Raw genomic sequence first — 26,199 nt, 5'->3', positions numbered from 1 at the left:
CAATAGGGGACTGCTCCGCACAGTCACACTCATGGCAGATTGTAATGTCATCAGCTTAACCACCTGCTTCCCCACATTGTTGATTGTGCTGATTAACTCACCTATTGTCTACTGTGGGGATGTGTTTACAGTTATAATAATGTGTATTGTACTTCATGAGCTCGATGACAGCAAGTCTGCTAGTTAATTAACTTAAGTTAATTAAATCACTGTCATCTATTGGTTGCTAGTGGGAAAGTAGAATACCGTTTGTATTGGTTGTTCCTTAGATATGGTAATTATATTTCTGTACACAATTTCATCTGCATATGATAATGTAATCAGGCACCTGACCTGGTGGGGTATATATTCGGTGTGAGTTTGTTCAATACATGTTACAGATCTTATACAAGCTATTCTCGGCTAGTTTTTTTTATGGAGGTGGCTAGAATAACTGATATCTATGTTCAAGATTGAAGGAAGCGGTATTCTGATGGAAGCACACAAGCACATTGTGGGGTCATGGTTCCATTACAGTCACTTTAGTGTGAATCTAGTTATAGGGCAGTGTGAGTGTAGTACGACCGTTCATTTTTACTTTAGTGTAATTTAATTTGTCAGGACAGGGTTCCTTGCAGTGCGCAATTGCAAGTTTACCGCAGTACAGTATATTGCAGTGAGCTAGTGCACATTTAAAACAGTATATTTCAGTGAGTTTGTGCACATTTACCGCAGTACATTGCAGTGCGTTATTGCACGTTTATTGTAGTGTACTTCAGTGTGTTATTGCAGGTTTACCAAAGTATATTGCAGTGCATTACTGCACATTTAACGCAGTATATTTCAGTGCATTATTGCAGGTTTACCGCAGTATATTGCAGTGCGTTAGTGTACGTTTAGCGCAGTATATTTCAGTGCGTTAGTGCAAGTTTAACTCAGTATGTTTTAGTGCATTGGTGCACGTTTACTGCAGTATATCGTAGTGCATTAGTGCCCGTTTAACACATTAAATTTCAGCGAGTTATTGCAGGTTTACTGTTATATATGTGTGTGATAGTGCATGTTTAACGCAGTATTTTTCAGTGCGTTATTGCACATTTACTGCCACAGTATATTGCAGTGCGTTACTGCACGTTTAATGCACTATATATTTTAGTGCAGTATATCTCAGTGCGTTAGTGCACGTTTACCTCAGTATATTGCAGTATGTCTTTATTACATTTTGTTATAAGCCCCCCCCCCCCCCATCATGACTGGGAGGCCAACACGGAGAGGCAGACATTCCCATGGGACTGTGAGGGGGCCAGCAGCTTCAGTGTCCACAGGCGAAGGTTAATGTGGTCTGTCCACAGGCAGGGCATCATTTCCTCTGTTTAGTGATGTTGCCCGTGCTATCCAGCCACAATATGCAGAGGATGTGATGGACTGGCTTACTAAACCCTCATCCTCCATCACCCAAGCAGAGACTAGTGAGCAGTCCTTCACAGCTGCCAGAGAGGCTTATTCTGCCTCCTTATCCACAGCTACTCCTGCCAAAGCCCCAGTATCAGGCATAGAGTGGTCAGCTAAGTTATTTGAACGCAGCATTGGCCACTTGCTCCTTGACGATGCATAGCCATTACTTGATTCAGATCTTGGTTCTGAGGTTGAGGAAGGTAGGAACATGAGCCTATAGAGAGGGGAGAACACTGGTAAACGACACATTGGCAGTTATGTTCCTCCAGCAGCAGCGTACAAGTTGGCTCCAGACTCCAGTGATAATGGGGATGGAGGGGATGATTAGATCACTGACATGACTTGGGTGCCAGATGGAGCAGAGGAGGAAGGTTAGGATAAGACACAACCCTAACAAGGCAGCCATCATGGAAGAGTAGAGTAGCCACCCTATTCCACCAGTTTGTGGAGCTGTTATCTCCCGTCCACTTCCCACAGCTCAGCTGTCTGGACCTTTTTTAGCACACGTGCAGCCGATCGCACTGTTGCAATTTGAAAACTTTGCCTAAAGCAGATCTAGCATAGCAAAAAAATCAGCCATTTGGGTACCACATGCTTGACAAGGCATTTAACCTTCCACCACTCAGCTCGTTGGCAAGAGCACCTGAAAGCCACACAGAAGAGATGCATTTCTGCTCCTCACTAGGGATGATCGAACTGTTCGGGTCGACCATCGGTTCGGCCCGAACATTGGGTGTTCGAGGTTCGGCCAAATTTAGAACTTTTTGCCCAAAAAGTTCGGAATTCGGCAACCAGAACTGACCAAAATGCAATGGTTCAGGAAATGAGCTTTAAAAGCCCGTGATTGGACCAGAACCATTAGCAAAAGCCAATTGAGGGGGCAGAAGAATGCTAGGAATGTGATTGGAGTGACTAGGGGGTCCATAGGCCAATCATTAGTGAATATGCCCCCCAGTATATAAGATGGCCCCCGCCAAATTCCTAGCATTGTTATACTGGACATGGAAGAGAGTGGAAGCAGTTCTGATAATTTTACTTTAAAAGTGTCATTTAGCATTTATTACTGTGAGGAAAGGGATATCTAGTGTAGTTAGGGTGCTCCTTTACACTTTAGTTAGCTTCAAAAATTTAGTTTCTGTAGGGAAAGTGTGAAGTGTCAGGGTGACCGTAATGTAGTGTAGGGTGAACTGACAGTAACTGCTATGGCAGGGTGACCAAACCCTTCCATAGCAGGGTGACCGCAATAGAGAAAAGCTAGTTTCTCTTAGGTGACTTTCGCTGTAGGGATATGGCTTCGCCGCCGCCAGCATTTTAGACTGCAGGCGTTGCTAGTGCTTTTTTGAGGACATGTTTGGAGTCAGACATGACATCTGAACATGTGTATAGGGTGTATATATACACACCCATGTCTGTATATATACACCTGCACATATATAGGTGTGAAAGGAGCAGAAAAAACTACTTGCGCTAATGAAATAATTAACACCAATATATTTCTGCTCCTATCACACCTATATATGTCTAGGCGTGTATATACATATAAGTATGTGTGTATATACACCACTATACACAAGTTCAGATGTTTTGCCTGCCTCCAAAGAACCCAAAAAAAATGCCCAAAAAAACGCTAGCGTCAAAAAAAAAAAACGGCCAGGTGTGTTGTTGCAGGCATTTTTTTTGGAGTTTTTGGAGGCAGGCAAAACATCTGAACTTGTGTATAGTGTACCTGTGAAGTTTCAGCTCTGTAGCATGTCCAGAACCAGAAAAAAAGATAATTTTTCAGTAGAGCAGGGATGGTGGGGCCCTACTTTTACACCTATATGATCTTTTTTTTATGGTACTGGACATGCTACAGAGCTGAAACTTCACAGGTACACCTTTTAGACCCCCCAGACACTAAATCACACAAAAAAAGTTCTTGAAAATTGTCATTTTTGATAGATTTTTGATAGAGAGCCAATTATTGAAAAAAATAAAAAAAAAATAAACAGTTTCTTTGGATATAGTGTCTGGGGGTCTAAAAAGTGTACCTGTGAAGTTTCAGCTCTGTAGCATGTCCAGAACCCCCCAAAAATTAGCATTTCTTATAATTTTTATTAGAACAGGAATACGGCTTCTCTACAGCGTTTTTTCTTGCATTTATTGGGCATTTTTGGAGGCAGGCATGACTTTTTTGGATTAGTGTCTGGGGGGTTCTAAAAAGTGTACCTGTGAATTTTCAACTCTGTAGCATGTCCAGAACCAGAAAAAAGGATCATTTTTTCAGTAGAGCAAGGATGGTGGGACCCCCCTTTTACACCTATATGATCTTTTTTTTTATGGTTCTGGACATGCTACAGAGCTGAAACTTCACAGGTACCCACCAGACACAAAATCACACAAAAAAAAGTTCTTAAAAATTGTAATTTTTGATAGATTTTTGATAGAGAGACAATTATTGAAAAAAAAAATTCTTTGGATTTAGTATCTGGGGGGTCTAAAAGGTGTACCTGTGAAGTTTCAGCTCTGTAGCATGTCCAGAACCATAAAAAAAGATTGTTTGTATTAGAACACTTTCAGCACAGGATTTTGGCTTCTCGCTATTCACACCTTGCCGGTTTAATAGCAGGCGTTTTTTTGGGTTCTTTTGAGGCAGGAAAAACATCTGAACTTGTGTATAGTGGTATATATACCACTATACACAAGTTCAGATGTTTTGCCTGCCTCCAAAGAACCCCAAAAAATGCCCAAAAAAACGCTAGCGTCAAAAAAAAAAAAAACGCCCAGGTGTGTTGTTGCAGGCATTTTTTGGGGTTTTTTGGAGGCAGGCAAAACATCTGAACTTGTGTACAGTACCACTATACACAAGTTCAGATGTTTTTCCTGACTCCAAAGAACCCAAAAAAAATGCCCAAAAAAAAACGCCTGCTATTAAACCGGCAAGGTGTGAAAAGCGAGAAGCCATATTCCAGATCGATAATTGCACTAATACAAACAATCCTTTTTTTTATGGTTCTGGACATGCTACAGAGCTGAAACTTTACAGGTACACTTTTTAGACCCCCCAGATACAAAATCCAAATAATTTTTTTATTTTTTTTAAATTTTTTTATTTTTTTATTTTTTTCAATAATTGGCTCTTTATCAAAAATCTATCAAAAATTACAATTTTTAAGAACTTTTTTGTGTGATTTTGTGTCTGGGGGGTCTAAAAGGTGTACCTGTGAAGTTTCAGCTCTGTAGCATGTCCAGAACCCCCAAAATAAATCATATAAGTGTAAAAGTGGGGTCCCACCATCCCTGCTCTACTGAAAAATGATCTTTTTTTCTGGTTCTGAACGTGCTACAGAGCTGATACTTCACATGTACACCTTTTAGACCCCCAGATACTAAATCCAAAGAATTTTTTTTTTTTTTTTTTTTTAAATTTTTTAAATAATTGGCTCTCTATCAAAAATGACAATTTTTAAGAACTTTGTTTGTGTGATGCTGTGTCTGGGGGGTCTAAAAGGTGTACCTGTGAAGTTTCAGCTCTGTAGCATGTCCAGAACCCCCAAAAAATGATCATATAGGTGTAAAAGTAGGGTCCCACCATCCCTGCTCTAATTAAAAATTATCTTTTTTTCTGGTTCTGGACATGCTACAGAGCTGAAACTTCACAGGTACACTTTTTAGACCCCAGATACTAAATCCAAAAAATCTCTTTTTTTTTTTAATTTTTTCAATAATTGGCTTTTTTATCAAAAATTACAATTTTTAAGAACTTTTTTGTGTGATTAATAGTCCCTGGGACATGACCCAGAACCCTAGGCACTTTTTAGGGGCATTTATTGGGTTTTAGGGCTTTAAAATTGTGTTTTTTGATTACCAAAGATCGGGTCCATTGATTTCATAGGGGTTCTGAAATCCGGGCCGAACTTTCAGTGAGTTTGGATGTTCTGGCCGAACCAAACTTTTCAAAAGTTCGATCATCCCTACTCCTCACCACCAGTCAATGATGATTTGGGGAACCAAGTCAAAAGTCAGCACAGCCCTCTACCAGGAAATTCTAGAGCACTTCATGCTTCCTTCTGCTGACCAGCTTTATGGAGATGCTGATTTCATTTTCCAGCAGGACTTGGCATCTGCCCACACTGACAAAAGTACCAATACCTTGTGTAATGATCATGGTATCACTGTGCTTGAATGGCCAGCAAACTCGCCTGACCTACACCCCATAGAGAATCTGTGGAGTATTGTCAAGAGGAAGATGAGAGACACCAGACCCAACAATGCAGATGAGCTGAAAGCTGCTATCAAAGCAACCTGGGCTTCCATACCACCTCAGCAGTGCTATAGGCTGATCGTCTCCATACCATGCCGCATTGATGCAGTAATTCATGCAAAAGGAGCCTTGACTAAGTATTGAGTACATACTATACTGTACATGGGCATACTTTTTAGTAAGCCAACATTTCTGTATTAAAAATCCTTTTTTTTTTTTTTTTTTTGGTCTTCTGTAATATTCTAATTTTCTGAGATACTGAATTTTGGATTTTCACTAGCTGTAATCCACTAACATCAAACTTATATTAAAGAAATGCTTGAAATATATCACAATGTGTGTAATGCATTTTAATAAAATATGAGTTTCACTTCTTGAATTGAATTACTTAAAAAAAGTAACTTTTTGACGATATTCAAATTTTTTGAGATGTACCTGTATATACACAGTAGTCTGCTGCATGCATTGATATGGGTTCCCACACCTTCAGATAATGTGATCCAATAATTAATTCTGCGCTATCTTCATAAACAAAATGTTATATAGTGCTGAAAGCCTCCCTTAATGTATGTATGCTGAACACAAAATAAAATGAAATCTCCAAAATCATCAATTTATCATGGCACTATGGTGTCAGTAATCAATAATGGTGATACTGCTCTTATTTGGTAGTCAGTTTTTGTTTGTTTTTTGAATTTTTTCATTATATATAAATATCGAAAGTGTTTATTATATTTGTCCCCTGAGTGAGTATCACCATTATTGTTACATGATAAATTGATGATTGTGGAGGTTTAATTTTATTTTGTGTTCAGCATATATACACTAAGAGAGTTTCTCAGCACTATATAAATTTTTGTTTATGAAGGTTGCGTAGCATTATTTATTGGATCATATTACAAGGGGGCACAGAGGGGCACAGTACAGGAGGGGCACAGCAGGTTACTTTACATGGGGGGCAGTAGGGCACATTACAGTATGGTGCACAACAGGGCACATTACGTGAGGGGCACGTCATCACAGTTTACATGGGGGGCACATTATGTGGGGGGGCACATTAAGTAGGGGGTACAGCAGGGTACTTAACATAGGGGTGCAGCAGGGCACATTACATTAAAGCAAAAAAGGGCACAATACATGGGGAGCACAGCAGGGCACATTATGTAGGGGCACAACAGGACACATTACATCATGATGGGCACAGCAGGGTGCTTTCCATGGAGGGGAACATCGTGAGAGTATATTCTGTATAATCTATGCTGTCCTTGTCCTCTCTGTACTATATACAGTATCTATCCTATGTACTATATTTATAAACTGTCCTTGTCCTATCTGGGTAACCCTTTACTAAACATATACAGTACATATGCACTGTATACTCACTGTTGTCCTACTGTCCTCTCCTTTCTTAATATCATCAACGATTGCAGTGACCATAGGGAAGCCAGGCTCCCCCCCTGACTGCCCCTCTCACCAATTAGTGGACACCGGTCCTTTCTTTCCTGGTTTCTTACCCATATTGGCCGACGTTGCTGCTGCTCAGTCCTGCTGCCCCTTTAAATGGTCAGGCTGGGGCAATTTGACCTCGAGCGGGTGCGTGTACAGTGTGTCTCCCATTCAGGATGATTCTGAGCTGATGGCTGTCAGAGAAATGGCCATGCTGCAACTGGCAACTCCGCCAGTACTTCCAATGGCCGCAATGGACTCAGGCCATAGACTCATGGCTGTGCTGCAACTGGCAACTTTGCCAGTACTTCCCATGGCCACAATGGACTCAGGCCATAGACTAATTCACTGGCCTATAAAAGGACTCTGCTCAGCCCATCAAATTGCTGGATTGTCTTCAACTCCTCCTGTTTCCTGAGTGTTGCTACTTCCTGGATTCCAGGTGACCCGGCTTGTTCCTGACCTGTCTGCTCTCTCTCCTGGCTTTGACCCTTGGCTCAGTCTGTCCATCCCTGCTCCAGTTTGGCTCTCCAGTTATCTGACCTCAACTTGGCTCACGGACTTGCTTCCTGTCTACCTGCCCTCCAGTACCTGATCTCGGCTTTCCCACGGACTTCTCTGCTTCTGGCCTTCCTGCTATACCTTTGACTTGCACCTGTTGCAGCTTCCTGCCGAGCCCTGTGTTTGACCCCCGGCCGGTCTTACACCTATGGCCTGGTTGTTGCTGGTTCCTCCTTGGACTGTCCGGCACTCTGCTAGAGACCACCTGTCTACCATCAGAACCCTGCCGGCAACCAGTGCTTCTGTGGGCGCTACACTCTCTGTCTCAACCACAGGGATGTGCCGCACTCAGCCGCAAGGGAAGCCCTCTCTGCATCTCGGCCTCGGATCAGGTACGTGACAACGGCATTCACAGGTTCAACTGTAGCACCTCAAGGTCAAATCCATGTATGCAATTTGAGTCAGTGCACAGTGGGCCCCCCTTCCCTCGGGGGCCCGTGTGTAGGGCACACTGTGCAAACATGGATGATATGCCACTGAATACATTCCAGTCTCTGCATAATCCAGTAACAGTGATTCTAATTATATCAAGCTGATCAAAAGAGCATACAGGGCTAATGGCAGGTTGTTCCCAAAGCTTTGAAAAGCCATTCTACCAGAAGTGTTTCTGCCTCCTGGGTAGCTTATGCTAAAGTTTCCCATGAGATGTTTTACAGTGTTGATACAGCCAGAGTTACTTCTAAACACTTTTGCAAGAGAGCTCTGGAATTCTTTGTGCGCTGATTTCATTAAATATCATTATTGCAAGCATTATCCACTTATGTAATGGGTTATTAACTATTCATATGCTGCCACAAAGGCACCAGGAAATCAGAAAATTGTATTCTTACATTTTTGTAATTGTTTTTCCTGGTGCCTATCCATGGCAACATATGGAACCTCCCTAGTCTTGGAGCTATTTATGAGAATAGTGAAACTAAATTTCTATTATTATAAATTGATCCTTTGTTATAATTGATCCTGTGGGTTGGATGGTGGGCATGCGGGCAACAACCACCATATTCTGGATGGGCACCAGGAAAAGAAAATCACAGAAACCTAAGTATACAATTTTCCACTATTTGCATAGAGTTTTGCATCAACTTTCATTAGTTAGATAGAATATTATTAACTGGGATAATTATACTTGTGTATGTATATTCTCATTCTTTTAGACATATGGCAGCAAGAATTTGAAGCGAGTGGGAACAATCCTGCAAAGAGGAATTCTTATTTTAATGCTGTGCTGCTTCCCCTGCTGTGCATTATTTATTAATACAGAGCAGATATTGCTATTGTGCAAACAAAACGCAGACATTGCCAGGTTAGTGAAATCTCATTCTTCCTCTTACCTTATGCAGGAAACAATTTTGCATTTGCTGAGTAAAAGTAGAACTCCAGGCTTTAGATCACAAGAAAAAATTCCTTTCATACATTTTTATTCTGGGCGTTTAGGGCAAGTCATGATTTTCAGGATGCACTTTTCTCTTTGGTGATGGTGGGTGATCTCCAGTCATGCAGAGAGGTGCTGATGTTTTGATGTCAACTGAGCTATCAGAACCTAAGCCAACATGGTGAAACACCCCCAGGGGAGTGTGTCCATGACTACCTGGGCTCACAAGAAGTGGGTTGAATGAAGCTAGCAAGGAGAGGCTTGCAGCAGAGTTTCTGTGAGGACAGTGCTGGAGACTAGGTGAGGCTTACAACAACAGTTGCATTTTTTTAATTTTAAAGGAGCTGAACAAGTTATTTTAAACAAACAAGTAAACTGGAAATCTGCTTTAAGGGTAGTCAAAATGTATTTATTCTGACTCTGCAAGGACAAAAAAAATGAGATTTGTACAAAATATCAATCATGGGTGAATGCTGATAAACCTTTGGTATGGTCTCTCTGCCTGAGTTTTCTGGTCTTTGCATTGCTCCCTACAGTTTTACTCCCTCTTCTGTAACATGATGAGAATCACGCTGCTTGCTACATTTTCTATAGCACAACTGTCCCATATTTTTATCAGTATTACAATAACACTTACAATGTTTCTGTGGATGTGCTTATCAAACGAATCAAAGGTGTATTTAAAGGAAATCTCAGCAGTGACAAACATGTATGTTGGTAAGATAAATGTAAGATGAATAAATAAAGTATTCATATGTTAAAAGACTCATATGCATTCTTTTACAGGTTAACACAAAAATATGTGATGATCTTTTTACCTGCTCTGCCTGTAAGTTTTTTTTACTGTACTACATCCTGTCTCCTGTGACTGGGACCTATTTCTATATATACACATTTTCTAATGTAGTTTGCTTTAATTAAAAATGCTGTATTTGGTTTGTTTTCAACTTTTGTGTTACCAGCGGTAGGATGGGCTGCTAAGAGGAGCAAAGTCTAAGGAGTGGTTTGTATAGTTGCCAATATTTCCAAAAATTTTCCAGGGACACCTTTTTTTTTTTTTTACTATGTGTACATCAAGTCATCACAGTTGGAGAATGCATTTTAATTAGGGACTGGCATTCTTTTAAAATATTAGTATTTCTACAAGAAGCATATTGTTAACCTATTCTACAATAACATTTTAAAATACTGTCTATTTATCATATTAAGGACAGAAACAAAGGAAATAAGTCACTGCTTATTTGTAAAATGATTTATGTGCTTGTTTATCTACTTACAATTAGTTACAACTTTTAGAGCTTGTTTACTCTTTCGGCGGCCCTTGCCAACCCTCTGAAAAACGATCCATGGTTAACAAGTGGCTGGGAAGTGATATGCTGCCTCTTAGTGCACTTGCTAAAAATTATTTAGATCACAGTTATTGAATAAACTAAGTGGCAAAAATATATTTTAAAAATAATTAAAAGGATTGCTGCATCTAAAGCACCAATCCTGGTAGGATGTGTAATAAACTTTAATAAAACAATATTCCAAAGTGCGCTGTCCTCACAGTAATCTCATAAGAAACATAGTAAAGTACCTTAAACATATAATAAACTCATCCTATTTTAACAAATCCATTTAAATCAAGTCCATATATCATGTGCAAAAATTTGCACAAATCATAGTGCAAATATGTTATAAAGTGCAAAAAGTGCTCAGTTCAAAAACATCAACATGTTTTCTCTCTTGCGGTGATTTATTCATTTGTATAAGGACAGCGCACTTTAGAATATTGTTTTATTGTAGTTTAACATTTAAAAGCCTGCAGTGCTGCAGAAAGAGGGGTGAAAAGGGGGATGGGATGGTGAAAAGGGGGGCAGGACACTGTTAACTGGATCCAGGACAAAGGTCATTGCATTCAGGACACATGTCACTGGATTCAGGACACTGGTCACTGGAGCCAAGACACTGGTTGCTGAACTCATGACACTGGTCACTGGACTCTGGATTTAGGCCACTGGACTCAGGACACAGGCCAGTGGACTCAGGACACTGATCACTAGATCCTAAACATAGGTTCCTGGTTATTGCATTTAGGACACAGGTCACTGTGCCCAGGACACAGGTCATTGCATTTAGGACACAGGTCACTGGAGCCAAGACACTGGCTGCTGAACTCAGGACACTGGTCACTGGGCCCTGGATATAGGCCACTAGACTCAGGACACAGGTCACTGGACTTGAGACACAGGTCACTGGACCCAGCACACAGGACACTGGACTGCGAACATGATCCAGCAGAGGTTATTCCTCACAGAATGCTTAAAAAGTACCTTATACATACAGTTAGGTAGGCCAACAAGCCGAAGAGGCACAGTCTCTCTCCCACTGTTTCCTCTTCCTGCAAGAGTAAAGAAGGCAGTCTATGTCCGGAGAATCAGATGGCATATTACTTTGCTTGTGAATGACGCTAGGGACAGCTAGAACTATACAAGAAGAGTCAGTTATGTGGCACTGCACTACTTCGCACACTGCCACAAGTTTGGTGACAGACTTAATGGATCTCATTTGAACTGCACAGGCTGCAGTTCAGTCAAGAGTCAGAACAATGATCATTTTATTTATTGTCAACTGTGAGATGTCTGTGATTCCTGGGACACAGCTCGGGATGAAGACAGCATGGGACAAATAGGTAAAAAGTTGTCAGCTATGGGCTTGTATTATGCTGTATTCTGCTGCAAAGACATTTGAAGTGAAGCATCTGATTGTCAGACAAGAGCATCTTTCGTTAATTGGCCACGGGCAAGCAGTGATAGTTAGCCTATACATTGATCATTTTTTTCTTCTAGACAGCAGGTTAAACAAAAAAATTGATCTGAATCCTACATCTACACATTCGATGTGGATGGGGAATCAGCTGTGCTGTGATATTGCTGTGGGGAACCTTCCTTGCTGTCAGAATATAATGTTCAGTGTTGCCGACTATAGCCACTGGCACTTGATCATTCAGAAAAACAGGCTGGTTGTGCACAAGATGATTGATAGTTTGGCTTGTGTACAACCAGCCTGCTCACATATGGAATGTATTCCAGCCGGTCCCTGCTGAACTTCGATTAATGCATGGCCGACCTTAGGCGAGGCTGAATGACAGGCGTAGGTCAGGGCAGATTGTGTTCAGGCAAAAGATCAAGGCATGCCACAAACAGAAAAACAGGTATCAGTGACCAGGCCAGGGATTTATATACATGTTCCCAATCTCACAAAAGCATGAAGAAATCTTTAGTTTAGGCATTGATATGGTCTATTGTGCTTGAAGTGGAACTTCAGTATTCCTTTCACTTTAAACAGATTGTTTGAGCCAACTTGGTTAAAGGCCAAGTTCGCCTTTTTTTTTTTTTTTAAATAAAAAATGAAAAAATTTACATATTTTTGCAGTTAAAAAAATTTTTCTTTTATTATTATTTTTTCTTAGGAGCCTGCTTAGCATTGCCCCCTCAATCAGTGGATCAGTTCATTGATACTACAAGACTCTGCCGCTGTGGCAAAAAAATATAAGCAAAAGTCTGTGCAACAGTTACTATATTCTCGCACTTAGTAAAAATAATCACTCAATAATAGCATAATCAATGTATTGTGCTTAATACTGTGATCGACTTAAATATCACAATAATAAATCAAATAAAACACGACACAACATACCTTAAAGTGATTAGTCAATCAAATGCAATAGATAGTGAATAAAGTTCAAGTTGTGTCACTCTTTCTTAAAAAATAACATGAATGTGTGCACCACCTTTAGGTGAAAAACAGTGTTCAACTCACTCAGTCCAGCAAACCTTCCAAAATACGTGAAAAAATGTGCTCCTGGAGCAGAAAGCCTGCACTGATCCCCCCAAAGGAACAAAGTACACTCTTGTGATGCCCAGGAGAAATATAGCCAAAATAGCTTTGGTTATACTTCTTTAACAAGTGCTGTGCCACAAGCAATTGTACATACACATGATTGGTTTGCTTTTTTAATGTGAGTTTTATTTAATCTATTTTATTGAATAAAATTTGTGGGGAGAACACTATGGATGTTTCTGTTTTCCCTTTGAGCTCATACGTGGAATTAATTCCCTTAATCTGGACTGACTGTTTGATCCATGAAGCTATCCTTTGAGAGATAATTGATTTGGGCTAAAGCTCTGTATGGTTTGGAAGATTTCTGATACTTAGCAGGATTCTTATGTTTTTTAACACCTATATTTGACCTTTTGTTAAGAAGGTCTATATTAAAGGTGAGCAGAGCAGACAACTGAACACTATTTTTCACCAAAATAAAGAGTGACACAAAACTTTATTCATTGTTTGATGCATTGACTTATCACTTAGACAGGACTTGATTGTTGCAGCTGCGCAGGCAGAGCCCCACACAGCTGCATTGTTTTTAAATTCTAACAGCAGGTGCAGGGAGAAGAACGCCTGCCCACTGTCACAGTGGAAAATCAGGGGGTGAGCAGGACAGTGGCGGATCCAGGGGGGGCATCGGGTCAATTGCCCCCGAGAATATTACCCACTTATTACTCACACGCTCCAGAGACTCCAGTCCACCACACAGTGCCGAGTCCCGCTAGCAGCGCGACAGAGCTGAAAGATTCTCTTGTAGTCCAGCTGCCGTGCCGCTGGCCTATACAGCAGCTGCGGCCAACAGTAAGTGTTGCAGAGTGCGATTACTGGGTGCAGCGGAGTCCATTCAGATCAGATATTGTGGAGTAACAGGAACTGGCTTCTTTATTGGAACATAACCACAGATAGCATAGATGTCATCTTCTCATTTGTAAGAAGAACACAGACAGGAAAAAGTAACCAACGAGTACAGTGCAGGAAATTACAACACATCATAGAAAATGCATAGCATATCACTGAGCATTAGCGACATCTAGTGTCCTTTTTGTGAACTGCAGTTTATAGGCTTAGCTTAAAGTTGTTGTATCTCCAACACCCCTTCTCAACAGCTAAGGCTTAGTCTATTAAATCCATCTTCTTTGTAAGCCTTGAGTGTCTTTCAGCGGTCAGAGGCTTTGTAAGGATATCTGCTGTCATATCCTCGATTGGGCAATAAAGTAACTCAAGAAGACCTTGCTCTTGAAGATCCCTAAGAAAGTGGAATTTCACATCAATGTGTTTGGTTCTTGAATTAACTCCTTCCATGTGCGCAAGTGCAAGGCATCCTTGATTGTCCTCATAGATTTCTGTTGGTCCCAACTGTGGTTGACCCAAGTCTGTTAATAGCTGTCTCAGCCATATAACTTCTTGGCTTGCTTGCGCTGCAGCAACATATTCTGCTTCAGTAGATGACAGTGAAACAGAGAGTTGCTTTTTACTAGTCCAACTGATGGCACCTCCTGACAGAAAAAATAAGTAGCCACTGGTATATTTCCTGTCGCTGGTGTCTCCTGCCCAATCAGCATCCACATATCCTGTTAAGGTGCTTTCATCACTTGCTGGTAACTTTAACTTGTAGTGTGACGTCCCTTTAAGATAGCGAATGATTCACTTTACAGCATTCCAGTCCTTTTGACTTGACATTGAAACCTTTCTGCATAGGATTCCAACAGTTGCTGCAATGTCTGTCCTTGTAGCAGTGGTAAGATACAGCAATTTTCCTATTGCCTTCCTGTATTGAATATTAGTAGGTAATGGGTTATCTTGGCAATTTATTTCCTTTAGGTAGTTGGTTTCCATAGGAGACTTTACTGGTTTGGCGTCTTCCATTCCAAATGTTTCAATTATTTCTTGTATTTTGTGTCTTTGGTTCAGAAGAAAGCTGCCATCTTCCTCTCTCTCGATCTGGATGCCGAGGTAATTCTTTATTTTGCCAAGATCTTTGGTGTTGAAGTTCTGATTTAGTTTTTCTAGGATTTCTGCTTCATCCCCTTCTTGCTCAAAGCAAATCAGGATATCATCCACTTAAATAAGCATATAGACCCATCTGTCTGTCAATTTCTTTGTGTATAAGCAGGGGTCTGCTTTACTCCTCAAAAGATTTTGATGTGTAAGCACATCATTTATTTTTATATTCCACACTCTGGCTGCTTGCTTTAGACCATATATACTCCTGCAAAGTTTGCATACTAGGTCTGGCCTTTGTTCATCTTTGAACCCTGGCGGCTGTTCCATGTAAATTTCTTCCGTTAGCTCATCATGTAGAAACACGTTTTCACATCAAAATGTTTCTCTTGCATTTTCCTTGTGACGGCTACTGTCAGTAAAGTCCTTATTGTAGTGTGCTTGACTACTGGTGCAAACGTCTCGTCATAGTCCTCTCCATATTTTTGAGAATAGCCCTTGGCTACTAGTCTTGCTTTGTATCGTTCAATTGTACCATCTGCATTGTATTTCACTTTGAAAGTCCATTTACAGCCTATGGCTTTCCTTCCAGGTGGTAGTTCTGTAAGTGTCAATGTTTTAGTGTCATGCATGGATTTTATCTCTTCATCAGCAGCCTTTATCCATTTACTTGCTTCTTGTTCTGAAAGCTGAGATATTTCTTCCCAGGTTGCAGGTTCGTTGATACTGGCAGAACTTGCTTTGTATGAGAGATGTACAGGTGGTTTACCATTGTTTTCTCTTGTTGAACGTCTCGGTTTTGTGTCTGAGCCTTCTTGTGTCTGTTCTTCAGTACTGGTAGAGTCTGCACTCACTTCAACTGTTTGTTCAGAAGTTACAGAGATAGGCTGGTCAATGTCAGTTTTCCCTTCTATTCTTGCTTCTACTGCTGTCATTACATTGTCTCTTAAATCTTCAACAAAAGTTATGCTGTTGCTAATGGTAACCTTGTCTGTTTTGGGATTTAGGATTCTGTAACCTTTGACATTGTCACTGTATCCAACGAAGATACCTTCAAATGCTCTGTTTTGGAGTTTGGTGCCTTTTTCTTCAGGTATGTAGATGAATGCTTTGCATCCAAAAACTCTTAGGTGTTTTACATTTGGCTTCTCATTGTGCCAAAGTTCATATGGAGTTTTCTCTATTGTTCTGGAAAGAAGTCTGTTCTGCAAATATGTAGCTGTCATAGCTGCTTCACCCCAGTATTTTTGTGGTAGTCCAGAGTCTGTCAGCATACATCTGATCATTTCAGTCAGAGTTCTGTTCTTTCTTTCAGCTACTCCATTTTGTTCTGGTGTATATTGGACTGTCTTTTGATGTTCTATTCCATTCTGTTTTAAGTTAACTTTTATCTTATATCCTGTGAATTCACCTCCATTGTCACTCCTAAGTATGAGAGACTTCCTCTGAAACTTGTTACTGGTCTTTAATATATAGTCTTGTAATTTGTCAAAAACTTCACTCTTGTGTTGCATTAGGTAGGTGACTGTGTAGCTTGAATAGTCGTCTATGAAAGTCACTATGTACCTTTTGCCTCCAGGTGTAGGTGGGTTTAGGGGACCACACACGTTACTGTGAACTAAGTCAAGTGGTCTTGAAGCTCTCTTCTGACTGACTTTGGGAAGTGTTGCTATTTTAGCTTTGCATTTAATGCAACATTCACACTTAACAGTAACTGGAAAAGTAGATATTGTTAGATCCCTTGTCAGATTCCTCCTCTGTAGTCCCTTTATGCATTCTGGGTGTCTGTGATCTAGATGTCTGTGCCATATATGTATACAGTCATTGTGCTTGTGTGTACATAGTCTCACCTTTTCCTTCACTGTGTGGAGGTGATATAGATGATCATCCAGCTTGGCACTTGCTACTGTCTGGTTGCCGTTTAGGATTGAACACTTGTCACCTTGGAATTTTACAGTGAGTCCTCTGGCTGTTAGACGCTTCACAGATAAGAGTCCTCCTTCTAGATTAGGAACATAAAGCACATCTTTCACTGGTATGGCTAGATTGTGTCCCTCATCATCAGGGCATACAAGGGTTCCATGCCCATATACTTCTGCATGTATTTTGCTTCCATCTGCAAGATAAATAGTTTCTTTGTTGTTCAGATCAAGTTCTGTGAAAAAACTTCTATCTGTCAGGTACCTTGGTTGAGGCCGAAGTGCTGAGAGGGCTTCCCTTGCAGCTCAGTGCGGATCACCCCTGGAGGTGAGACAGGAGATGACACGTCCCAAGGAGCACTGGATGCTGGTGAAATCCGGATGGATGGATGGTATGGTATGGACACCCAGGACCGCTTCCAGGAGATCTAAAGGTGCTCAGTGGAAAAAGACACAAGGCTAATGCCAGGCAGAGGGTCATACACAGTTAATCAGTCCGGAAGTAATGAGCCAAGTGGAAGGTAGCAAAGGGGCAAGACAAGAGAGAGTCCGTGAGATCCAAGCCAAGGTCGGTACACAGGAGATCCAGCAGGGGTGTCAGAGCAAAGAGTGGTCAGGCAAGCCAAGGTCGATCAAGGGAGAAGATGCAGACAGGTCAAAGAAGCAAGCCGGGTCAAAACACAGGTAAACGGACAGGTCACGGGTACAGGAGCTGACGATAAACCAGCACTGAGCACACCGGAAGAGCGTCTTATATAGGGCCAGGGCTGGGGAGATGGGCGTGGTGACACACCTGCTCTGCATCCGGCGATCTATTGCTGCTGAATGGTGATTCCTTTCCTGACACTATCACTCGTCATGTGACTGGTTGCCCCCGAATCGATGCACCAGCCTTGACATTTATGGTTGCCTGTCACTTTAAATGTGGCATTCAGTTTTCTTTCCATGGATCATTGATTGTGGCTTTGACCTTTTGTTTAGCATAAGAGGGACACTGTCTTATTTGCTCTGCTTTCCATATAGTACAGTCTTTCTTTATGTGTCCCTGTTTGTGACATCTGAAACACACTCTGGTCTCTTTCCTGTGTAACCTTGCATCTGTAGCTTTAAGAGCAGTTCTGGTGTCGGTTTCTGTGGAGTCATGCACTAATTCCTTTCTTCTCTGATACTCATCTATGAGCCTGGTTTTTACAAATGTTAGCGTCAGATCTGTTTTAGGTCGTGTCTCCAGTGCATTGATCAGTGCAGTATATGTATCGGGCAAACTGCATAACAACATGGCTTCAGCATGGCTGTCTGTTATATTCTCCCTGATTGATCTGAGTTGCGCAATCACTTCCAGCATTGTGTTTATATGCTCCTGCATGTCCTGTTCTTTGCTAAGTCTCATTCTGTAAAGTTTCCGCAGTAGAAACAGCTTGCTGTTTAAACTGGATCTTTCATGCAGTCTTTTCAGTATGTCCCACATGCCTTTTGCTGTGTCCTCATGGCGTATATGTATGAGCTGATCATCCTCCACTAGTAAGCTTATGGTGGCCAGTGCCTGTCTGTTTTTCTTGTCCCAGTCCTGATTATTGTCCTGTGGCCTCTCTGTGGTGGTAACCTCCCACAAGTCGTCTCTAGATAATAGCATTTCCACTTTAACCACTACCCATCCGCGCTACAGCCTATATACGGCTGCAGCGCGGACTCGAATTTTCGGGAGGCCGTTTTTAAACGGCCTCCCAGTGACACGCCCCCAGCGCGCTCCCGCGAGCGCGCTGCGGGGAAAATCTGTGTCGGCCGTGTCCCTTGGACACGGCCGATCACAGATCGTGGTGAATGGCCAATCACAGCGGCCATTCACCACGTGATCTGGCCGTCCAATGAGCGATGATCTCATATGTAAACATATGAGATCATCTCTCATCGCCGGCGCTCCTTCCTCACACGGAGCCTGCAGTGTGAGGAAGGAGGGGGAGCCTCACAGCGCCGGGGACACAGGAGAATGTAATCAGGGCACCGATCACCAGTGCCCTGATTACAAGAGGTAAAAACACACACACAGTGCCCCCCCATCAGTGCCCACAGTGCCCGCCATCAGTGCCCCCCATCAATGCCCACAATCAGTGCCCATAGTGCTGCTAGTCAGTGCCCATCAGTGCCTGCTCATCTAGGCACTGATGAGCACTGACTGGCAGCACTATGGGCACTGAGTGTGGGCACTGATGGTGCTGCCCATCAGTGCCGCTCATCAGTGCCACCTGTCAGTGTCCAGTGCCATCCGCCAGTGCCCATCAGTGCCGCCTATCAGTGCCCATCAGTGCCGCCCGTCAGTGCCGCCTCTCAGTGCCCAGCAGTGCCACCTGTCAGTGCCCAGCAGTGCCACCTCTCAGTGCCCAGCAGTGCCGCCTATCAGTGCCCAGCAGTGCCGCCTATCAGTGCCCAGCAGTGCCGCCTATCAGTGCTCATCAGTGCAGACTCTCAGTGCCGCCTATCAGTGCTCATCAGTGCGGCATATTAGTACCTCCTCATCAGTGCCCATAAGTGCCACCTCATCAGTGCCCATAAGTGCCACCTCATCAGTGCCCATCAGTGCAGCCTATCAGTGCCCATCAGTGCCGCCTCATCAGCGCACATCAGTGAAGGAGAAAAATTTATTATCAAAATTTACTCGCAGAAAATAAGAAAAACTTTTTTTTTTTTTCAAAATTTTTTGTCTTTATTCTTTTTTTTTGTAAAAAATAAAAAACCCAGAGATGATTAAATACCACCAAAAGAAAGCTATATTTGTGTGAAAAAAATGATAAAAATTTCAAATGGGTACAGTGTAGCATGACCGCGCAATTGTCATTCAAAGTGTGACAGCGCTGAAAGCTGAAAATTGGCCTGGATGGGAAGGGTGTTTAAGTGCACAGAAGGCAAGTAGTTAAACTTCCATAGCTGATAATTGTCATTGTTCAGCTTGGCCACTAAGAGTTTAAGTTCTGAGTTTCCAGACATGTTTCCCTCCTTTATATATGAACAGTCTTACTTGTCTATAGGAGATGTCACTGGAAACCTTCCTTATGTCGATCTCCGCATCAGTCACTCTGTCTCCCGTTCAAGGCTTTGTTCTGCCTGGGCCGAAAAATAGTTTGCATTGGTAAAAGCATTTTTTAAGGGGATTACGTACATCTCAACTTATTAAAATAGGTGGAACTCCACTTTAACCACTTAAGGAACAGGCCTATTTCTGTCACTTTACAAGTTAAAATCAGTATTTTTTGCTAGAAAATTACTTAGAACACCCAAAACTTTTTTTTTTTTTTTTTGCAGAGACTAAGGCCCCTTTAACACGGACGATCCGATCCTCCTTTCAGTTTTTTTTAGGTGGACCTGATCGGATGCTCCATGCATCCCTATGGTGCAACGGATGTCAGCGGAGACATCTCCGCTGACACCCGCTGCTATCCGATTCGATCCTGTCTGTGAAATCCAAACGGATGGAAACCCTATTTTCCATCCATCTGGCGGATCTGATCCGATCGGATGAGAATGGACAGGCGGCCCGTTCTCATCCGATCTCCCCATAGAGGACAGTGGGGATCTGACAGCTCCGTCTCCACTCACAGAGCGGAGACGGAGCTGTCATCCACCTGCTCAGCGGGGATCGGCGGATCGATCCCACCGCTAAGCAGAACGGACCTCTTTGGATGGTGCGCCATGTGAAAGGACCCTCACTCTGAAGAATAAAATGGAGATTGTTGCAATTTTTTTGTCACACCGTATTTGCACAACGGTCTTACAAACGCAATTTTTTGGGAAAAAATACACTTATGTGAATAAAAAAAAAAAAAGAAAACTGTAAAGTTAGCCCATTTTTTTTCCCCTCTAATGTGAAAGATAATATAACGCGGAGTAAATAGATACTGTACCTAACATGTCATGCTTCAAAACTGCACACGCTCACGGAATGGCAACAAACTTTGGTACTTAAAAATCCCCATAGGCGTCGCTTTAAAAATTTCTACAGGTTACCAGTTTAGAGTTACAGAGGAGGTCTAGGGTTCAATTATTGCTCTCCCTCTAAAGATCGCGGCGATACCTCACATGTGTGGTTACATATGTGGACGCGACTTGCGTATGCGTTCGCTTATACACGCGAGCTCAGAGGGACAGGGTGCTTACATTTTTTTTTCTTATTTACCAGTATTTTATTTTTTATTTTCACACTGTCCCTATTAAAAATATTTTTTTTGATCACTTTTAGTGCCGGTTCACATTTATGCGATGCGGGAACGCTGCGAATATACAGCGTGTTTCCGCATCGCATCCGCACAACAGGCACTTCACACTGCCATATGCGATACGCTGGGGGTGTCAATTCAAATTTAACGACACCCCCAGATCAGATCGCATATCGCAGTGCGATCTAAAAGTTTGCACAGAATCGGATCACTCAGTGCGATTGCGGTGCGAATTCAGCCATACAAACTGTATGGCTGAATTTGCACCGCACAGACATCGCATGTAACTTTAGGAGCAGTGCGCTCCGAATTACATGCAATCTCTGTGATTGCACAAATGTTAACCGGCACTTATTCCTTTTACAAGGAATGTAAAAATCCCTTGTAATAGAAATAAGCAGGACAGGTCTTCCTCGATGTGAGATCTAGGGTAAAAAAGACCTCACGTCTCACATTTACACTTAAAAGCAATTTAAAAAAAAAAAATGTTATTTAAAAATGTGACCCTTTAATGCCGTTGGGTGGAAGTGATGTTTGACGTCCCTCTGGTCCTCCATGGGCGTGGAGTGGGGGCCAGGGGTTCTCGGGGGCACATGCATGCCTGCCGGAGCGCTGCTCCTGCTGTGATCAGACACTGCGGGAGCCAATCAGCGGGGCACACGCGATCGTGCAGGAGAATGACAGAACGGCCGTCTGCCTAAGCTAAGCTGAAACACAGATCTCTCTTTTCTTCTAGCACATCCATCCCCGCCACAGTTAGAAAGCACTCCCTAGGAGCACACCTAATCCATGATCACCCCTAGTGTTATCCCTTCCCTGCCAGTGTCATTTATACAGTAACAGTGCATTTTTTTTAGCACTGGTCACTGTATTTGTGTCACTGGTGCCCAAAAAAGTGTCATTTAGTGTCAGATTTGTCTGCCGCAATGTCAAAGTCCCCCTAAAAATTGCTGATCGCCGCCATAACTAGTAAAAAAAAAAAATTAAAATCTATCCCATAGTTTGTAGACGCTATAACTTTTGCGCAAACCAATCAAAGTACACTTAGTATGTTTTTTTTTTTTACAAAAAATATGTAGCAAAATGCATATTTGCCTAAATTGATGAAAAACAAAGGTTTTTAAAAAAATTTTATTGGGAATGTTTTATAGCAGAAAGTAAAAAATATATATATATTTTTTTCAAAATTGTCGGTCTTTTTTCTTTATAGTGCAAAAAAAAAAAAAAAAATGCAGAGCTGATCAAATACCACCAAAAGAAAGCTCTATTTGTGGGTAAAAAAAGACATCAATTTTATTTGGGTACAGCGTCGCACAACTGCACAATTGTCATTTAAAGCAATGCAGTGCTGTATCGCAAAAAATGGCCTGGTCATTAAGGGGGTAAAACTTTCCACAGCTGAAGTGGTTAAAGTTAGTGTATGCAATGCCTATTTCTGTTTTCTAGTTTTGGGATGAGCAGGGAATGGTTGTTTCTCATTCAAAATTAATGCAGCACTTTAAACGTGAGTAAAGTCCATAACATTAGGAGATGAAAAGTTGATAGATAGGGATCCAGTGACTGTGGTTCCACACGACAGGTGCTAGTGAAAAGCCGTCACTGATAGAGGGGATACACACTGACCCTTACCCCAAATGTTGGACTACTCAAAAGTAGTCAATAAAGTGTTTATGTAATGAACTTCAAGCTGTCGTACTCCTGGGGTCTTTTGGTAACTGTGTCCAATCAAACTATAACACACTCCTTCCAGGACAATACTGTATTCTTTTTTGTTGAAAATGTGAAACCAGGGTTCTTAATTCTCTGTACTCCTCAGCTCACGCCTCACTCTTCAAATTTTTGCCAAAAAAGAATACAGTATTGTCCTGGAAGGAGTGTGTTATAGTTTGATTGGACACAGTTACCAAAAGACCCAAGGAGTACGCCAGCTTGGAGTTCATTACATAAACGCTTTATTTACTACTTTTGAGTAGTCCAACATTTGGGGTAAAGGTCAGTGTGTGTCCCCTCTATCAGTGGCGGCTTTTCACTAACACCTGTCGTGTGGAACCACAGTCACTGGATCCCTATCTATCAACTTTTCATCTCCTAATGTTATGGACTTTACTCATGCTTAAAGCGCTGAATTTATTTAATATTATTGATATTGTTTTTACCAGGAAACTGTGCTGGCTGCTCCTATTTGGTTATTGATATCATCTTTTTATTACGAGCACAGGTGTTTTTGAGTTTTAATTTGTTTTTTGTCAGTGTCCCATTAAGGAGATTTTCTCTCACTTCCTGTTCTGTAGACACAACAGAAAGTAAGAGAGTCTCTGATATAATTCAACCATGGTTTAGAAAGTAGGAAATAGACGCGGAAAAATGAAGGCAGGGTCTTAAAGCGGAACATAATTTATTACTGCAATATTTTCTTATTTTCTCCCTCTCTCCTATATAAATGGTAAAAATATGTATTTTTTTGTTTATCATCTGGCTAATTTTTGTGCTGCAAGTGTATGTAGTTTGGGATAGAGATAGAAGGTTTAGAACCCCTGACAAGTTTGTTTTTTTTTTACTACTGTTGGGCACTGATAAGGCTGCATTTGATGGGCACTGATAAGGCTGCATTTGATGGGCACTGATGAGGCTGCATTTGATGAGCACTAGTGAGGTTGCATTTGATTGGCACTGGTGAGGCTGCATTGATACATTGATCTCTTGTATCATGTCTACAGTCTCTGACCATCTCTTATATAATGTCTACAGTTTCTGACATCTCCTGTATCATGTCTGCAGTCTCTGACCATCTCCTCTATCACGTCTGCAGTCTTTGACCATCTCTTGTATCATGTCTACAGTCTCTGACCCTCTCCTGTATCATGTCTGCAGTCTCTGACCATCTCCTGTATCATGTCTTTAAAGAGGCCCAGCCAGCCAGTTATGGTACATGTACATGTCAACAATGTGTGTGCAGTGCTGTTCTATAAAGCAATTTATGTGGTGTGCACTTTTGTGCTTTATTATAGAAACAGCAGAATGAGTCAGAAAAGAGCAAAATGCAGGACTATAGATTCCTTCTTCAGTACTAGTGCAAAAAAGTAATCAGGAGAAAAGTCAGTACTAGAAAGCTCTTCAAGTATGGAAATTGACACTGCGCTCCCATCCTGTTCTGGTACAATTGTAGAGCCAATATCTTGTCAAACAGATTCTAATGTGTCGCCACCGTCTGTTGATACCCCACCTCAAACCAGCAGTAGCCTAATAAGTAGACATTGGCACACATCTTGGAAAAACAATGAATGACTACACAAAATGCTTGCTATTGGAAAATGCATGGCAACCCCCTCCTGGATATGAACTATCGTTCTCTGTTCAGAACATCACTTCCAAGAATGGAGAAACGCGGAAAATAAAACAATACTTGTCAAAGCAACATATTGACAGTTTTCCTTGGCTAGTGTATTCACCTGCCAAAAAGGGTTTTTTTTGCAAGTACTGTGCATTGTTTGCACAACATCAGAAAGGTGGTCATAACAAAGGCATAACCCTTGGAAAATTGGTAATGGAGCCCTTTACTAATTTTAAAAAGCTTAAGGGCAAGGATGGAGATTTGGAAGTCCATGCAAGGCTTTTTTATCCAAAACAATATGGTGATGCCACCTTTCTCCTGCGCTTAGAATCCAAGCTCCCAGACCACACTTCCCACGGGACTCACATATGGCGTCTCGGATGGCTAGAGTCTTGCTGCCCAAAAGGACTGGGGTAGTCCAACAGTACTACAAACACAAGAAAACAAAGAAGGGCGCACCGATCTAGCGCATTATCCTCAATAGTATGGCTTTATTAATAAATCATAAAAATGGCTAATCACAAACAGAAGTTTAAATAGTAGTACATTGTTCAAACCTCCTCCCTAAGGTCTTGGGAGCCCCTCCCTCTAGGGGTGTGGCAGTAATACTAGTAATACACCAATACTAGTAATACACCAATAGTGCAAGTTCTCTAACATCCACCAGCTCGGTGATGTCGTTATGGAGGAGTGGAAGAAGACTCCAGTGGCAACCTGTGAAGCTCCGGTGAACTCCATGCCCAAGAGGGTTAAGGCAGTGCTTGAAAATAATGGTGGCCACACAAATTATTGACACTTTGGGCCCAATTTGGATATTTACACTTAGGGGTGTACTCACTTTTGCTGCCAGTGGTTCAGACAATAATGGCTGTGTGTTGAGTATTTTGAGGGGACAGCAAATTGACACTGTTATACAAGCTGTACACTCACTACTTTACATTGTAGCAAAGTGTCACTTCTTCAGTGTTGTCACATGAAAAGATCTAAAAATAATTTACAAAAAATGTGAGCGGTGTACTCACTTTTGTTAGATACTCTGTGTGTGTGTGTGTGTGTGTGTGTGTGTGTATATATATATATATATATATACACACACACACACACCTACACATATATACACACATACACGTGTGTGTGTGTGTGTGTGTATGTATATGTGTCTACAAACTATGGAATATGTGACGCCCTTATTACAGAATGACCCCCTTAGCACAGGCCACTAAGCACAAACTGACCCCCAAGAACAGACCCCCAGCAGAAACCCCTCAGCACAGACCCGACCCTCCAACATGTACCCTTCAGCTCAGACTAAACCCCCCCCCCCCCCAGCACAAACCACTCAGTAATGACTCTTCCAAAACACTGACTGTTCCCACCCCCAGCACATATTCCATAATATGGACTCCCTCTCAGAACAAAGACTAACCTCCCTCCAGCACAGATCCCTCAGTACAGACTGAACCCCCAGCACAGACCCACCCCCCCAGCATAGACAGACCCCCAAAGTGCATGCTCCGCAGCAAAGACTGAGCCCCCCAGCACAGAAATAGAGATGGCCTTGCGGTTCGTACCGGCGGTCGGTTCACGGCGAACTTTGCTCGTTCGCGGCCGCCATATTATTTTACATTGTGAAGAACTTTGACCCATGACACAACCATCAGGTGGTACAGGACAGCCAATTGAGACATTTCAGCACATGGACATAGCCCCTACCTTTATAAATAGACCTGATCTGGCTGCCATTTTACATTCTGTCTTTTGTCAGTGTAGGGAGAGGTTTGCTGTGCGGAGCAGGGACAGATTGTCAGTGACACAAATCGCTAACAAATAGCTCCACAAAAGTCCTTTTAAGGACTGGTATAGGTGCTTCT

At 41.9% G+C, this 26,199-nt stretch overlaps 1 protein-coding gene across 1 annotated transcript in view; it reads left to right on the top strand.

Annotated features, from left to right (window-relative positions):
* The window catches only part of LOC309548128 (multidrug and toxin extrusion protein 2-like), a gene marked incomplete at both ends in the record, with an annotated part of 383,785 nt that overhangs the window by 116,240 nt on the left and 241,346 nt on the right, over window positions 1-26,199 (top strand). The window contains 2 exons of the mRNA XM_082248093.1: window positions 8,839-8,987; window positions 9,843-9,885. Of these exons, the coding sequence (XP_082104219.1) occupies window positions 8,839-8,987; window positions 9,843-9,885 (192 nt within the window). The remainder of the gene's footprint in view (window positions 1-8,838; window positions 8,988-9,842; window positions 9,886-26,199) is intronic.

Source organism: Pelophylax lessonae, assembly GCF_965119305.1.
Source record: "Pelophylax lessonae genome assembly, chromosome: 2".
In the NCBI taxonomy this organism is placed as follows: Eukaryota; Metazoa; Chordata; class Amphibia; order Anura; family Ranidae; genus Pelophylax; species Pelophylax lessonae.
This window is presented reverse-complemented; position numbering and strand designations above follow the sequence as displayed.